This window comes from Mytilus edulis, chromosome 1 (assembly GCF_963676685.1).
Source record: "Mytilus edulis chromosome 1, xbMytEdul2.2, whole genome shotgun sequence".
NCBI lineage: Eukaryota > Metazoa > Mollusca > Bivalvia > Mytilida > Mytilidae > Mytilus > Mytilus edulis.
The window spans coordinates 121,463,203-121,481,803 of record NC_092344.1 but is presented as its reverse complement, the minus strand read 5'-3'; the positions used below and the strand labels follow the sequence as shown (position 1 = coordinate 121,481,803).

Sequence of the window (18,601 nt, the reverse complement as noted above, 5' to 3'; positions counted from 1 at the left end):
CTACAGTCCTTGTTGATATTCTCTGATAACCACTAACATGCTCGTTATTATTACAGGGAAGTTGATATGCAGACAGGGTACAGAACAAAGTCTATATTGTGTATGCCTATTTATATAAGAGGAAGGTTAGTCAACAGTTAATATTCTTGTATTTATTTACATAGAAGAAATATGTAAACACTAAATATGAAAACTGTCAATCCCACAACTATTCAGCAGGGTTCAAATAACCGAGATGTAATCAACTATTTTAAAAGGTTCTGTTTGGCTATAATCATCAGCAAAAAACATACTATATGGTCTGATTATTAAAGGCCCTAACAAAATAATAAACAAACTTAAATATGACAGACAGCAATCAAAGACAACATTTAATTACAGGTTTAATACATGGAGTAAGTGCTTAGCCCTCCACTAACTAGGGATAGTGCTGTAAGAACACAACATAAAAAAACCTGTAAAAATAACTTCAAAATGGCTGGACTCCAGAAATTGGCACAAAGCACAAAAAGAGCCAATATAAAATTAAAAACCACAAAGTAGAGATATAAGTGTATTCACATATATCGAAAAACAGTTCAAAACCAATTACAACTAACAAATAAATCATGTTCTACCTAACTAATGTATGAATCGGTACACATCTACCAGATTTAGTGTAATTTCATCATAAAATGTCCTGAAAAAAGCCTGATCTAATTTGCAATATTGTTGTATGACATTAGAGGGGTGAAAATATGGATTTTTGTTTCACCCTGAAATAGCAGTATTTACCACCTTTTTTACAGTTGATTTATCAGAAAAAGATGTTAATGACTGCTGTTATTGAGATTGAGATCATTTCTTCTATTTCAGTATAATTGGTGTTGTACAGATGGTCAATAAAAAGGAAGGCACATTTACAATGGCCGATGAAGAATCATTTGAAACATTTGCTATATATTGTGGACTTGCCTTACATCATGCCAAGGTACGATAGCAACAAAAGAAAATGTAAAAATGATTATAACAGATTATTTTGGAATATTATTGTTAATTGAATAATTTACAAAATTCTAGAGTCGTTGTGTCAAAAAATTCACTTTGTAGATATTATGCCAAATTCAAATTTTAATTAGACCCGCACTGATATTGAATATTGATCTCTTGGTGATTTTATCTTTTATTTACAGTTGTATGACAAGATAAGACGATCAGAGCAGAAGTATAAAGTGGCATTAGAAGTGTTGTCTTATCACGCTCAGTGTACAGATGACGAGTACAAAATTATCAAATCTACGCCGTTTCCAGATAATATACCAGGAATTATTGAGTAAGTACTTAACTGCAATTATATCTAAATACAAAATAACTATTGATTAGTATCAAGCATTGTATAATATGCAGCTTAATCTATGAGTATTTAGGAAATCCCGGTCCTACTAAAAAGCGCCTGGGAGCGTCCGGGAAAAGAAAAAGCGCCCGGGGAAAAGAAAAAGCGCCTGGAGAAGGAAAATTAGCGCCCGGAGAAGAAAATTAGCGTCCGGGAGAAGAAAATAATAATATTTTATAACAATTTTTTTTTCCTTAAAAAATAACTAATCATTGCTTGTTTTGTACTTAATATAAATGGGGATATGTACGATGCTACATCTAAAGTGTTGTTGCACTTTTACATTTTAGATTTCAAAATTGTATATAAGTAAGTAAATAAATATAAATAAGAGTATATAGAAGAATCATGAAAGACATTGTCCTCGATCAAAATGTATATTATGTTATTTAAAAATAATCGGTGCCTGAGGTCTTATATTTTCACAACTGCATGGTGAACACTTTTTTATACAGATGCTGAGATAAATTTATTATATCATTTTATAAAACTAAAACTGCTTCAACATGTTCAATGACTATGCTTATCAGGGTTTTAATGCTTAGACTTAAATTTGAACCAAACACCTGTTTTTTACCCCCTTGTTTTAACTACGGTACATGTATAGTACTGCTTTTTTTCATGTGCTGATTTATTATGTGTACCTCTTTTAATTCTTGATTAAATTAATATTTATCTGTGAAATTTGGGTTGTCTTATACATTTTTCATTTTGATATCGTTTTTGAAAAACATGTCTTTTGATGTCATACATTTTATAAATCTTCCACATAAACTGTGATCCATTGTTATCAATCTTTCGAAAAGTATTCATATATTATTGTTAAAATTGAAATATTCATACTTGTTTTTGTGCTTTATTACAAATGTCTATTATCTGAATTTGCAAATTAATTGTCTAAAATAAAAAAAAAATCAATTTTCATATCTTAACAAATTTGTCTCATGCCAATAAAATATCTATATATTTTCCCCGGGCGCTTTTTCTGTTCCCCGGGCGCTATATTTTCTTCTCCGGGCGCTTTTTCTTTTCCCTGAGCACTTTTTCTTCACCCGGGCGCATTTTAGTAGGACCCGGAAATCCAAATTTAGTTAATGACCATTCTGATCTATTCCACTTTCAAAGTTACAATGGGCCATCATTCTTTTTGTAATTAGAGTACAAATTGATAAATTGGGGACAAATTTTAGCCAAATGATTTTTGTTGTGTTTTTTTATGATAAAATGACGTCTGATGCTAACAGCAATATGGTACTGTAATTTATCTAACCTCCTATACATTTCTAGGAATATCATTGGTAATTTATCTAACCTCCTATACATTTCTAGGAATATCATTGGTAATTTATCTGACCTATACATTTCTAGGAATATCATTGGTAATTTATCTGACCTCCTATACATTTCTAGGAATATCATTGGTAATTTATCTGACCTCCTATACATTTCTAGGAATATCATTGGTAATTTATCTGACCTCCTATACATTTCTAGGAATATCATTGGTAATTTATCTAACCTCCTATACATTTCTAGGAATATCATTGGTAATTTATCTAACCTCCTATACATTTCTAGGAATATCATTGGTAATTTATCTAACCTCCTATACATTTCTAGGAATATCATTGGTAATTTATCTAACCTCCTATACATTTCTAGGAATATCATTGGTAATTTATCTAACCTCCTATACATTTCTAGGAATATCATTGGTAAAAAACAAACACATACAGACCTTGTATATTTAATATTAAGTCAGCAGCATGTTTCAATTTACTGCATGTTTAGTAGCACTGTTTATAAGAAGTCCATGAGGTTCAAAACAAATACTTATTAAACATTAAACAGATGCGAGAAATTAAGGCTTTAAGAGGGAAAATAAATGCTGAAAACACAATAAAAGCTTACAAATTGTTAATAGGGGTATTTGTGTTTTTATATACCAATGAAATGAGGTTCAAAATATTGAAGACTTGATCACTTTGATGGGCCACTAGATTAAATTCAACCTATGAAGATAGTCAGAAAGATACATTTATTACACAGTGTGCTAGTGACCTAATGTGATATGCATGGAGTCAGTAAATGTTGTATAAGGTCACTTGCACACTGTGTAACTAGTTATATGTGTCCCTTTGTTAAGAAGTATTTAATGTTTACTTTACAGCTATGAGTTTTCTCCATGGGACGTAGAAGACAACAGAAAATGTTTGTATGTGTTATATATGATGAAGGATATCTTTAGTATGGCCACCAAGTAAGTATATAAACTGTTTTATATTCATCTTGTCATAGGTATTCAATTGGCCATTATTAGCAAGGGGAGACAATTCCATTTTGGATATTTGATAGAACTGTATTATTGATTTTCCTCTGAGTTCAGTATTTTTGTGATTTTACTTTTTATCTCCCTTAATAATTGATCTATGTTTTTCATTCACATATTTTGCCAGGTCAGTAACAGAAACCAGATAAACTGTATGGGTCATCTTGCTTACAAATTGCTTTTGTTTTTTACATCATTATTTTGTGAAGTTTAGAAGCTTATGGTCTGCAAATAGCTGTCAAGGACCAAAATATTATTGCTGTGGGAGCTTTTCTAAAATGGTCTTTAGAAACAATGATTTAGTTTTTAATTTGCCTCTTACAGTTTATACTGCTATAGTATTTGACTTTTTATGCTTTTACATGCCATTTTAATCATAAATTCCATATATGCATTGACTCTGAACATATCCACAATTATCATTGAATATTTTCAGCAATATAAAAGGGTGAGATTTTAGTTCTGAGTGTTTTGATTCTCTGACACTGACTGATTGCTAACAGATATGAGATAAACTTTTTCTCAAAGAATTCCTGTAGAAAAAAATTGTTTTGCCAAACAAGAAAATGTTGTGTTTCTAGTTATGAACCTTACATGGGACTGATCGGTTGATAAATTTTATTTGAACTTACAACAATAGAATGTAGTCAAAACTGGGGAATCAAAATTGTTTTTTCTGTTGTGGAAAATTTCTGTTTGTAAATCAATTTAAATGCACATGAAAGGAGCCTTAAATGTATGAAGTTATAAAATGCAAAAATGGATCTATCTTTGGAAAGTATGAAACAGACTTCATATTCTTATTTTAGAATCAGCTTGAAAAAGATTGGTTTTAAGAAAATATAGGATTGAATTATTAATTGTTAACACAACGTTTTTTCTTTTGGTTTATCTATGATACTATTTTGCGGATATATGGTCCTTTCTGAAATTATAGCTTTGGTTCTATCAAATATGCTTTTTCGCTTTATAGATTCCCCCAGCCTTAGCTTAGCTATCACAAAAAGTTAAGTGAAGTTTTTTTTATAAGGACAAAAGTTTGTTTTTTTTCCGTTTTGGGGAATTTTTCTATTAAAGAAGAGAATGCAAAATTGATTTTAAAAATATTGTATTAGTAGTTTTTACAAATTGAAGATAATTTGTAAAATGCATAGTGCTATAAGATCATTTCTTCTTTTGTGTTTTGCAGAAAGAATGAAAATGAGAAAAGGTATATCCATTTAAATCTCACTGTTTAGAAGAGTAGACTGTTTGCAGTGGATTATCACTCACTAATTCCATTTCTCATTTTCTATCTTCACAATTTTACAGCTTTTTAATTTATCTGCAAAAAAAGTTGCAATTGTATTATAGTACAGGTATGTTGTCATGTGTGGCCTGCACTTTAGAGTCAGCATGTAGGAATTGTTTACCATTGTGTCGCTATTTGTGTCTGTCGTTGTAAATAAACAACACTTAGGGTATATTGCATTCACTATGTCAGCACAGCTGTCCGTTTGTAAAAATGTCTGTTTGTCCAACAATTATTTATGTCTCACTTTTCTTAGGTTCTACTGAACCAGATTTAATATATGGACAGAAGCTTAACTCCGATGAGTTTTAACATGTGATCAATTTTAGATTCTGTTAGACACCTACATTCTTTTTACTGATACTTTTAATTTTTCAACATATGGTATGAAATTATGGTTGTTCACATTTACATCCTTTGGTGGATAGTTACCTAATTGACAGTCATGCCACATCTCCTTATGATTATGAATTCTTGGCACATGTATGTTTTTAAATACCCTTGATCAGATAAACTTGAGACTAAAATAGCTCCAAAGTAAAAATATAAACAAACACATCTTATGCACAGCCCCTCCTTGACCAATTAACAAAAAACAACCTAACTGCAGTATTATATTGGAAGTGACTTTTGGGACACCTTTTTATTTTATTGTTTTATTGCATTAACTTTTTATGTTTTTGGTGACAATTTTTTTAATAGGGTTTTTCATAACTTATTTGATTTTTAGAAATTTTTAAAGATATCCTGATGATTCTTTTAACCTGCAAGCCACACAACTTTCTTGGAAGACTCACACGTATGTCTTAATATTATTTGGGGGGCCTCAATGGTCAAGTGGTCTAAGAAGTTACTACTGTAATCACTAGCCAGATTGTTCTTATGACTCAATGTCATTCTTTTAAAAAGTTTATAGTAATAAGATAGGAAAAATCTCAATATTCATTTTTATGGCCCTGCATCCAGTTGTCGGTGCCATATAGTTTTACCCTTGTCCGTCATTCTGTAATTCTGTCATTCCGTCATTCTGCAACAAACCATTAGACGGAGTTTTTTCTACACGCCTTCAGATATTGGACTGATTTTTTGTATGTGAGTTAACCATGTTGAGTTACAGATCAAGTTTAAGTATTGTTCAGCTCTGCTAATTTTTGCCGAAATTATGGGCTTTGGTCTTTGATAAATTGTTGAAAATCACAGTTATACAGACTCTTTTTCTAAACGTTTCAGATATTGGGCTGATTTTTGGTATGTGAGCTAACCATGATGAGTTACAGATAATTTTTAAGTTTGGTTCCCCTCTGCTATTTTTTGCCAAAATTAAGGGTTTACAACTTTGAAAAATGTTGAAAATCACAGTTATGTGGACATTTTTCTATACGCCTCCAGATTTTGAGCTGATTTTTTATATGTGAGACTACCATCATGTTTGTGTCCACATGTGTTATTGAAATTGCAGATTTTCCAACTTTTTGAGACGGGGCCATTCGTATCGCTTTGACACATCTAGTTTTTTTTTAATTCAAATAATTGTCAGTTATTTCCATTGCTCAGTTCAGAATTATAGATCTTCAAATACAACTGTAGGTAAAAAAATAATGGAAAGAGTGAGTTATATATAAAACTTAGATGACATAGTGCTGCTACTGTTAATGAACCAGTTTTCTTGTACAAATTTGATTAATTCCTTATGCAATGTAGTTTGTAAGAAAGTCGTCTTTTTTTCATTTAGTAAGCTTATGTTAAAAATACAACCCATTTTATTCTTGTATCATTTTCAATATGCACGCACAACAAGGGATTCCATGTGCTCTTGGCCCAACAATTTGTTTTAAAATAGTATCACATTCCAGGTTTTTAAACCAAACTTTTTAAGTAAAAACTCTATTATTGATTTTGGGATGAATGGTGGGCAGGCATCCAGGGTGGCAGGCAAATAAAATATTAGACAGGTAGCTTGCCTATTGAAAACATACCAAAAAAAGGTTTGCCCATTAGAAAACTCTTAAATGTTAGACCGCTAGATTGCCCAATTGAATTGAAAATGTTGAAAACATTTCCCTATATATTAGTTTTAATCTTTTTCAGCTCAAAAATAATTAATTGTAAATATAAAGGCAGAAATAATGCAGAATAGTTTGTAAACATATAACAATTTCCTTTTCCAAAATATCCAAAATATGAATAAAAAAGATAGTTATACATCAGTGTGACAGTAACCCAACAAGTTTATCAAAGCAGATATCTAGAGGATAAAGACATGTAATGAGGGTTGTAAGATGTTATACTATCTAAACTTTTCTTTCCTTTATATATATTCAGAGCTATTATATATTATATAGATTCTCCCAAATCTCCTAGTTGATTAGGTTATTCATCCACTAAATATAGTAGATTTTTTATACATTAAAACCAGAGTTATATGGTGGGAAATTATTTGAAAACAGTTTAGTGTATTTTTGTAAATAATGTGTTAACATATATATGCAGTCTTAAAAGGGTGATAACTCTTTGACAATTGAACACAATGCAAAAGGAAGTAATAGATATTTGTTTGAACAATATTTAACAAGGACAAGGTTAAGATTGAAAAACACTTCCTGTTATAGTGGTAATATTGTTGAATTAACTGGGCCAGGTTCAAGATCGTAGCAGCTACATAGCGGCTACATAGCTGCTATCAATATCTATGTTAAAACTATAGGCTAGCTACATGTTCAATAGACAAAAATCTACGAGATACAATATTGAATGCGGCCCTGAATATTCCATGAGAAAGTGTAAATAGATTATGTATCACCACTTTAATAGCATGGAATTAAAACCTTGATGCCAACAGGGGACTTAAGATTAATTTAGGATTGGGTAAATGCAACATGTGGCCTCATGTTTATGATAAGAATAGCTCTAGATTTGCCAAAATTCTAAATCAAAACATCTCACAGTTTAAAAGTCTCTCCCTGTAGGGTTTTATAGATCACATGCCATGAGAAAACTTTCTCTGTGTCACTTATAATTAAATAATTGGCAGTATTACTTTCCAATTGCACATTATAGTTAACTGTTTTCCACATTTGAAAATGCCCGTTCCAGGAATATCACACAGTTGTTGTCCATTCTTTTGATGTGTTTTATCATTTGATTTTGCCATTTGATTAAGGATTCTGCATATTGAATTTTCATCCGAGTTCAGTTATTATTGTGATTTTACTTTTTAGGTCATAATGTAATCCTCCCTTGCCACATTATAGTCGACTGTTTTGTTATGTTGTTAATCTTCAATGCCACATCAAAGTTAAATGTTTGATCATATTTTGGTCATATTGTAACCCTCCAATGTCATGTTATAGTTGATTGTTTGGTCAATTGTTACCCTCCAATGCTACATTAAAGTTGACTGTTTTGTCATGTTGTAACCATCCCATGCCATATTAAGTTGACTGTTTTGTAATGTTCTTAATCTTCAATGCCACTTTAAAGTTAATTAATTTGTCATGTTGTTTCCGTCAAATACCACATTATAGTTGTCATGTTGTTGACCTCAAGTGCCACATTAAAAATTACTGCTTTGTCATGTTGTTATCCTCAAGTGCCACAGTATAGTTTACTGTTTTGTCATTTTGTTGCCCTCATGTGCCATATAATAGTTAACTACTTAATGTTGTTACTTTCAAATGCCACATTATAGTTGTCATGTTGTTGCCCTCAAGTGCCACATTATATTTCACTGTTTTGTCATGTTGTTGCCCTCAAGTGCTGCATTTTGGTTGACTGTTTTGTCATGTTGTTACCCTCCAATGCCAAAGTATAGTTGACTGTTTTGTCATGTTGTTGCCCTCCAATGCCACAGTTTAGTTGACTGTTTTTTCATGTTGTTGTCCTCCAATGCCACAGTATAGTTGACTGTTTTGTCATATTGTTGTCCTCAAGTGCTGCATCATAGTTGACTGTTTTGTCATGTTGTTGCCCTCCAATGCCACAGCATAGTTGACTGTTTTGTCATGTTGTTATTCTTCAATGCCACAGTATAGTTGACTGTTTTGTCATATTGTTGCCCTCCAATGCTGCATCATAGTTGACTGTTTTGTCATGTTGTTGCCCTCCAATGCCACAGCATAGTTGACTGTTTTGTCATGTTGTTGCCCTCCAATGCCACAGTTTAGTTGACTGTTTTGTCATGTTGTTGCCCTCAAGTGCTGCATTATGGTTGACTGTTTTGTCATGTTGTTGTCCTCCAATGCCACAGTATAGTTGACTGTTTTGTCATATTGTTGCCCTCCAATGCTGCATCATAGTTGACTGTTTTGTCATGTTGTTGCCCTCCAATGCCACAGTATAGTTGACTGTTTTGTCATGTTGTTACCCTCCAATGCCACAGTATAGTTGACTGTTTTGTCATGTTGTTGCCCTCCAATGCCACTTCATAGTTGACTGTTTTGTCATGTTGTTGCCCTCCAATGCCACAGTATAGTTGACTGTTTTGTCATGTTGTTTTACTCTCCAATGCCACAGTATAGTTGACTGTTTTGTCATATTGTTGCCCTCCAATGCTGCATCATAGTTGACTGTTTTGTCATGTTGTTGCCCTCCAATGCCACATCATAGTTGATTGTTTTGTCATGTTGTTGCCCTCCAATGCCACAGTATAGTTGACTGTTTTGTCATGTTGTTGTCCTCCAATGCCACAGTATAGTTGACTGTTTTGTCATGTTGTTGTCCTCCAATGCCACAGTATAGTTGACTGTTTTGTCATGTTGTTACCCTCCAATGCCACAGTATAGTTGACTGTTTTGTCATGTTGTTACCCTCCAATGCCACAGTATAGTTGACTGTTTTGTCATATTGTTGCCCTCCAATGCTGCATCATAGTTGACTGTTTTGTCATGTTGTTGCCCTCCAATGCCACAGTATAGTTGACTGTTTTGTCATGTTGTTACCCTCCAATGCCACAGTATAGTTGACTGTTTTGTCATGTTGTTACCCTCCAATGCCACAGTATAGTTGACTGTTTTGTCATGTTGTTTTACTCTCCAATGCCACAGTATAGTTGACTGTTTTGTCATATTGTTGCCCTCCAATGCTGCATCATAGTTGACTGTTTTGTCATGTTGTTGCCCTCCAATGCCACAGTATAGTTGACTGTTTTGTCATGTTGTTACCCTCCAATGCCACAGTATAGTTGACTGTTTTGTCATGTTGTTACCCTCCAATGCCACAGTATAGTTGACTGTTTTGTCATGTTGTTGCCCTCCAATGCCACTTCATAGTTGACTGTTTTGTCATGTTGTTGTCCTCCAATGCCACAGTATAGTTGACTGTTTTGTCATGTTGTTACCCTCCAATGCTGCATCATAGTTGACTGTTTTGTCATGTTGTTGTCCTCCAATGCCACAGTATAGTTGACTGTTTTGTCATGTTGTTTTACTCTCCAATGCCACAGTATAGTTGACTGTTTTGTCATATTGTTGCCCTCCAATGCTGCATCATAGTTGACTGTTTTGTCATGTTGTTGCCCTCCAATGCCACAGTATAGTTGACTGTTTTGTCATGTTGTTTTACTCTCCAATGCCACAGTATAGTTGACTGTTTTGTCATATTGTTGCCCTCCAATGCTGCATCATAGTTGACTGTTTTGTCATGTTGTTGCCCTCCAATGCCACAGTATAGTTGACTGTTTTGTCATGTTGTTACCCTCCAATGCCACAGTATAGTTGACTGTTTTGTCATGTTGTTACCCTCCAATGCCACAGTATAGTTGACTGTTTTGTCATGTTGTTTTACTCTCCAATGCCACAGTATAGTTGACTGTTTTGTCATATTGTTGCCCTCCAATGCTGCATCATAGTTGACTGTTTTGTCATGTTGTTGCCCTCCAATGCCACAGTTTAGTTGACTGTTTTGTCATGTTGTTGTCCTCCAATGCCACAGTATAGTTGACTGTTTTGTCATGTTGTTACCCTCCAATGCCACAGTATAGTTGACTGTTTTGTCATGTTGTTACCCTCCAATGCCACAGTATAGTTGACTGTTTTGTCATGTTGTTGCCCTCCAATGCCACTTCATAGTTGACTGTTTTGTCATGTTGTTGTCCTCCAATGCCACAGTATAGTTGACTGTTTTGTCATGTTGTTACCCTCCAATGCCACAGTATAGTTGACTGTTTTGTCATGTTGTTTTACTCTCCAATGCCACAGTATAGTTGACTGTTTTGTCATGTTGTTACCCTCCAATGCCACAGTATAGTTGACTGTTTTGTCATGTTGTTACCCTCCAATGCCACAGTATAGTTGACTGTTTTGTCATGTTGTTGCCCTCCAATGCCACTTCATAGTTGACTGTTTTGTCATGTTGTTGTCCTCATATGCCACAGTATAGTTGACTGTTTTGTCATGTTGTTACTCTCCAATGCCACAGTATAGTTGACTGTTTTGTCATATTGTTGCCCTCCAATGCCACATCATAGTTTACTGTTTTGTCATGTTGTTGCCCTCCAATGCCACATCATAGTTGATTGTTTTGTCATGTTGTTGCCCTCTAATGCCACAGTATAGTTGACTGTTTTGTCATGTTGTTACCCTCCAATGCCACAGTATAGTTGATTGTTTGGTCATGTTGTTGCCCTCCAATGCCACATCATAGTTGATTGTTTTGTCATGTTGTTGCCCTCCAATGCCACATTATAGTTGACTGTTTGTCATGTTGTTGCCCTCCAATGCCACAGTATAGTGAACTGTTTTGTCATGTTGTTACCCTCCAATGCCACAGTATTGTTGACTGTTTTGTCATGTTGTTGCCCTCCAATGCCACATCATAGTTTACTGTTTTGTCATGTTGTTGCCCTCCAATGCCACATCATAGTTGATTGTTTTGTCATGTTGTTGCCTTCCAATGCCACAGTATAGTTGACTGTTTTGTCATGTTGTTGCCCTCCAATGCCACAGTATAGTTGACTGTTTTGTCATGTTGTTACCCTCCAATGCCACAGTATAGTTGACTGTTTTGTCATGTTGTTACCCTCCAATGCCACATTATAGTTGACTGTTTGTCATGTTGTTGCCCTCCTAAGTCGTAGTATAGTTGACTGTTTTGTCATGTTGTTACCCTCCAATGCCACATTATAGTTGACTGTTTGTCATGTCGTTGCCCTCCTAAGTCGTAGTATAGTTGATGGTTTTGTCATGTTGTTACCCTCCAATGCCACATTATAGTTGACTGTTTGTCATGTTGTTGCCCTCCAATGCCACAGTATAGTTGACTGTTTGTCATGTTGTTGCCCTCCTAAGTCGTAGTATAGTTGATGGTTTTGTCATGTTGTAGTTTTGTTTTGCTGAGTATTAATGTGATTTGCTGTGACTTTAACTATTTAACATACCCATATTAATTGTTATTCTAAATGGTATCATTAAATACTTTTTGTCAAGTTGTGTTTTGTATGTATTAGCAATAGTTACTTTACAAAGGTTTGAATGTTTGACTGATTGATTACATGAATGTCATGGTTAAAATTCTGTGTAAGTGTAGAAATCACTCAAATCAGGAAAATTTATTTAATTTTTAAATATTTTTCTACCTTTTCACTGCTTTGAATATATTCCTACACTGTAACAGCTTTATATTTTATTTGTTGAATCATTTACTAAACGGATTTTATGGACAATTAGTAGATTTTATTTTTACGGAATGTCCCCGGATTAGCAAGAAATCAAGAAATTGCAAATAAGAATCAAATACATTTTTAACCTTATAACTTACCGGTATATAATTAATAAATATTAATATAAACCTAATTAAAAGAGAAATGAAAAGATATTGTTTCAAAAACTCTTAAGCAATACCATTTTACTATATTATACATGTTGTAAGAAACCTAGTGTAGCTTTCTCTTATTGTATAAAAGCCAAATAGCTAGTGCATACTTTCCTGTGCTACCAAAATCAAGTCAAAATGTTAACGGAAAATTATTTGCAACACACTCAAATGGACATACCATTTCATCTTTTTCAAAGTCGAACACATTTAATCTTTTTCATAGTCGAACTAAACAAACAAACAAGTTATACTATGCCACATATTCATTTTGTGTTTAGCTACACGTCTTCCGACTGACTATGCCATTGTGAACTAGCACATGAAATATCACCATATTGGTCTAGTGGAAAGCAGGATTCATATCACATTAACATTTTCTCTGTCTAATATACATGTAATATTTACCACTGGATTTTAAACAACAATCCATTATTGAGTTATCATTTTACAAGATCTGGATCCTTGATTTGTTAGAGTAGTAAATCAATTTGTAGGTTAACCTTTCCTGATCTTGTTCAGTCATGCTGCAAGAAACTTAAACCACTTCATAAAGATTGATTTATATGTGTTTTTAGCTCACCTGGCCTAAAAGGCCATGTGAGCTTTTCTCATCACTTGGCGTCCGTCGTCGTCGTCGTCGTCGTCGTTAACAATTTTTCAAACATCTTCTCCTCTGAAACTACTGAATGGATTTGTATGAAACTTAACATGATTGTTCCTTAGTATATCCTGCACAAAATGTGCGCTTCGATTTTTGATCCGTCAAAAAACATGGCCGCCGTTACTTAAAATAGAACATAGGGGTCAAATGCAGTTTTTGGCTTATATCTCAAAAACGAAAGCATTTAGAGCAAATCTGACATGGTTAAAAATGTTCATTAGGTCAAGATCTATCAGCCCTGAAATTTTCAGATGAATCAAACATCCAATTGTTGGGTTGCTGCCACTTAATTGGTAATTTTAAGGAAATTTTGCAGTTTTTGGTCATTATCTTGAATATTATTATAGATAAAGATAAACTGTAAACAGCAAAAAAGATCAGCAAAGTAAGATCTACAAATAAGTTAATATGACCAAAATTGTCAATTGACCCCTTAAGGGGTTATTGTCCTTTAATGACAATTTTTCACAATTTGTTCATCATATTTGCTAACTTTAAAAAATTTTCTCCTCTGAAACTACTGAATGGATTTGGTTAAAACTTAGCATGGTTGTTCCTTAGATTATCCTGCACAAAGTGTGTGCTTTGATTTTTGATCCGTCAAAAAACATGGCCGCCGTTACTTAAAATAGAACATAGGGGTCAAATGCAGTTTTTGGCTTATATCTCAAAAACGAAAGCATTAAGAGCAAATCTGACATGGAGTAAAAATGTTCATTAGGTCAATATCTATCAGCCCTGAAATTTTCAGATGAATCAAACATCAAATTGTTGGGTTGCTGCCACTTAATTGGTAATTTTAAGGAAATTTTGCAGTTTTTGGTCATTATCTTGAATATTATTATAGATAAAGATAAACTGTAAACAGCAAAAAAGATCAGCAAAGTAAGATCTACAAATAAGTTAATATGACCAAAATTGTCAATTGACCCCTTAAGGGGTTATTGTCCTTTAATGACAATTTTTCACAATTTGTTCATCATATTTGCTAACTTTAAAAAATCTTCTCCTCTGAAACTACTGAATGGATTTGGTTAAAACTTAGCATGGTTGTTCCTTAGATTATCCTGCACAAAGTGTGTGCTTTGATTTTTGATCCGTCAAAAAACATGGCCGCCGTTACTTAAAATAGAACATAGGGGTCAAATGCAGTTTTTGGCTTATATCTCAAAAACGAAAGCATTAAGAGCAAATCTGACATGGAGTAAAAATGTTCATTAGGTCAATATCTATCAGCCCTGAAATTTTCAGATGAATCAAACATCCAATTGTTGGGTTGCTGCCACTTAATTGGTAATTTTAAGGAAATTTTGCAGTTTTTGGTCATTATCTTGAATATTATTATAGATAAAGATAAACTGTAAACAGCAAATATGATCAGCAAAGTAAGATCTACAAATAAGTCAATTTGACCAAAATTGTCAATTGACCTCTTTAGGAGTTATTGCCCTTTAAAGACTTTTTTCACAATTTGTTCATCATGTTGACTTACTTTAAAAAATCTTCTCTTATGAAACTGCTGTATCAATTTCAGCCAAACTTAGGCTAAATGAGTTTCAGAGTTTCAGAGTATCTAGTATAAATTTTATATTTCATTTCCTTGTATGTCAAGAAACATAGCTCCTATGGCTAAAATAGAACATAGGAGAAAATGATTTTTTTTTGCTTTTGAAGAAAATAGGACGATTCAAAGAACATTTAAATAAATTGAAAAGCCAAAATAATCATTGATGAGAGATTAAACCAAAAAAATTCAGGTGAGCGATTCAGGCTCTTGAGAGCCTCTTGTTTACAGCATACTTTATATTTAAGACCTTGATGACCTAGATCTTAACCTTTACAGCATACTTTATATTTTAAGACTTTGATGACCTAGATCTTAACCTTTACAGCATACTTTATATTAAAGACTGTGATGACCTAGATCTTAACCTTTACAGCATACTTTATATTTAAAACTTTGATGACCTAGATCTTAACCTTTGCAGCACACTTTTTATTTAAGACTTTGATGACCTAGATCTTAACTTTTACAGCATACTTTATATTTAAGACTTTGATGACCTAGATCTTAACCTTTACAGCATACTTTATATTTAAGACTTTGATGGCCTAGATTTTAACCTTTACAGCACACTTTATATTTGAGACTTTAATGACCTAAATCTTAACCTTTACAGCATACTTTATGTTTAAGATGACCTAGATCTTAACCTTAACATCATACCTTATATTTTAAGATGACCTAGATCTTAACCTTTACAGCATACTTTATATTTATGATGACCTTGATCTTAATCTTAACAGCATACTTTATGAGAGTAGGGATTTGTTTTGTTTCAGATATGACCTGGATGATATGATACGTTTCACTATGACAGTCAAGAAGAACTACCGCAATGTTCCGTACCACAACTGGGCGCATGCTTTCTCTGTGGCCCATGCTGTGTACACTGTAATCAAGACAACAAAACACAGTTTCTCTCCAGTAGAAGTAAGTTTGTAGAAAAAATACATAAATATACATTTTGTATATAGAATTTAAGATTTTCAGCTTAAAATATACGCTCCAAAACTTTATATACTGGTACCTGTTTAAAGATTTTTTTCGGTTTTAGCTTCCCATAGAAAATTAGAGGATATGCTTACCAATTGTTCATCAAATGTTTATCCACTTTTAACTCCAGTTCTGTTAACAAAATGACTTCATATATTGACTGTGATGTGTCGAGTATGTGTGACACTTTTAGGTTCTGTCTATGTCTATGTAATTGTACCTCATTTTTTTATGATATATATGTGATTTAACTTTTATATGAATTTGATTAAACTTATTATTTTTTATTTTAGTGTTTAGCACTGTATGTAGCATGTTTGTGCCATGATTTAGACCATCGTGGTAAGACAAATGCTTTCATGGTAAAAAGTGCTTCCCCTCTTGCAGCTATCTACTCTACCTCAACGATGGAACACCATCATTTTAATCACACCGTTACAATCCTTCAGGTATTAAAATACAATTTAAGTATTCAAAGAATTTATATTAACAGACTTCATATTACACATTAAAATAAACTTGGTGATAATTGAATGTCTGTTAAAACAGAATCAGCTCCATCTTATTGTGAAAAGAATTTTATGTTAAGATGTTTTATAAAAGGTTTTTTTTTTAGCATACTTCTGATGGGAAAAATTACAATTTTTTTTATCTCCAATAGCATTGAATCTTAAAATGCATAAAATATTTGCCACTGGACATTAAGCAATAAACAATCTATAATGCATCATCCATGATTACTTATTTTTCAGAACGAGGGACACAATATTTTTAAGCACCTGACTTCTGATCAGTACAAGCAGGTATGTTTCTTACCTTAATATTTTGTATTTATATATAATGTCAGTTGAACATTGTTTTATGCCCCACCTACGATAGTGGAGGGGCATTATGTTTTCTGGTCTATGCGTCCGTCTGTTCTTTTGTTGTCCGTTCGTTCGTTTATCTGTCTGTCCCGCTTCAGGTTACAGTTTTTTGTCAAGGTAGTTTTTGATGAAGTTGAAGTCCAATCATCTTGAAACTTTGTACACATGTTTCCTATTGTATAATCTTTCTAATTTTAATGCCAAATTAGATTTTTTACCCAATTTCACATTCCATTGAACATGGAAAATGATAGTGAGAGTGGGGCATCCGTGTACTTTGGACACATTCTTGTTTAAAAGTTAAATGAGAGATCTTATAAAGGGTCCCTATACTTTAACATGAAATTGAATATTTCCTTAATGATTAATTATATTAAAAAAAACAAATTGATTATAGTATAAAGAAAAAGAATTTCATGAAATACCTCTGAAGTAATAAAAAGCAATGGATCTTTAATGATGCTGATACAGGGTGATCATGTAAGACCATTATATATACTGTACTGTGTTATTTTATTAAAAATAATATACAGTTGAAGCCAGGAAATATTTTTCATTTATTGAGAAGTTTAGAAGAAAGAATTTGTTGGGCAAACATCAATGAGACAGCTGCCCATCAACACAAGTAACTGAAAAAAACCTCTTTAGGCAAACATGCTGACTTCAACAATAAAACCATCTTTGATGTTCTGACATGTAGTTTATCAATAGTTTTATAAAAAAAAGGTAGATATAAGGTCTTGAAAAAAGATGTCAATTTCAACATGAAAAAGGTAACTGATATTGCTGCCACTGTTTTTCTGTAGGTTCATCTTATGTTTGTCAGGAAAGAGTTATTTCTAAAAATAACCTATTATTTAATTTTGTTCATTACTAATCATCATATTTTTATAGAATCACTTGTTCAATATGTACATTTGAAGTTTTTCAGAAGCATTTGAAAATAATGGCCTGATTCTCGTGTAGATTTTAGGTGACATCAGGCAATGTATTCTGGCAACAGATTTAGCATTATTCTTTGGCAACCGGGCGAGATTACAGGAAGTTTCTGATAAAAACGAATTTTCCTGGGATGATAGTGAACACAGGTAAATATAACCTCTTGTCTACAACTCAATTGAACTATGTTTTCTTTAATAGTATGGAATATTTCTGAAATTCAAAACTTATTTGTTTTTGTGTTATAGATGATAAGATAAGATTAGGCAGGTGAAAATATGATGGTAATGTAGGTTTAGGGGGCGGACTTACAACATTAACATGTTATAAACTGAAACTTTGCGAAATATTTGCTGCTGGACATATATAGTATCTGTTCATTTATTTGCCTTTAGAAGCACATGGTCTGTTGTCTATATAAGGACTTTATTTCTGACATAATAAATTGTGCAATGAGTTCTGTGTATGTAATGAACAAATGACTTTGTCAGTTCATCAAAGTAACTGTAATTTCATAGGTTAACTTTTATTAACATTTTTTTTACCGTGAGCATATTCATGAAGTAATATAAAAAGTTGATATTATGAAAATAGTATTTTTAAGATAAATAATATTGCATTTTGATTGAATGAAGTTTTATTTAATAACAGACGATTATTACGAGCTGTAACTATTACTGCTTGTGATCTCTGTGCAAGTGCTAAGCCGTGGGATGTACAACTTCAGACCGTACACACAATATTTGATGAATTTTACCTGCAGGTATAAAAGAAATA

At 32.8% G+C, this 18,601-nt stretch overlaps 1 protein-coding gene across 30 annotated transcripts in view; it reads left to right on the top strand.

The window, feature by feature from the left end:
- LOC139504291 (probable 3',5'-cyclic phosphodiesterase pde-5) overlaps nt 1–18,601 on the top strand; it is a 77,462-nt gene that overhangs the window by 49,165 nt on the left and 9,696 nt on the right. For 14 of the 30 annotated variants that reach the window (XM_071294475.1, XM_071294360.1, XM_071294405.1 and 11 more), the window contains 9 exons: nt 57–125; nt 856–970; nt 1,173–1,312; nt 3,543–3,632; nt 4,891–4,911; nt 15,806–15,956; nt 16,313–16,468; nt 16,772–16,822; nt 17,852–17,973. In XM_071294475.1, the coding sequence (XP_071150576.1) occupies nt 57–125; nt 856–970; nt 1,173–1,312; nt 3,543–3,632; nt 4,891–4,911; nt 15,806–15,956; nt 16,313–16,468; nt 16,772–16,822; nt 17,852–17,973 (915 nt within the window). Of the gene's footprint in view, nt 1–56; nt 126–855; nt 971–1,172; nt 1,313–3,542; nt 3,633–4,890; nt 4,912–15,787; nt 15,957–16,312; nt 16,469–16,771; nt 16,823–17,851; nt 17,974–18,475; nt 18,588–18,601 lie in introns of all 30 variants that reach the window. The other 16 variants (XM_071294488.1, XM_071294453.1, XM_071294384.1 and 13 more) reach the window with 5 other exon arrangements.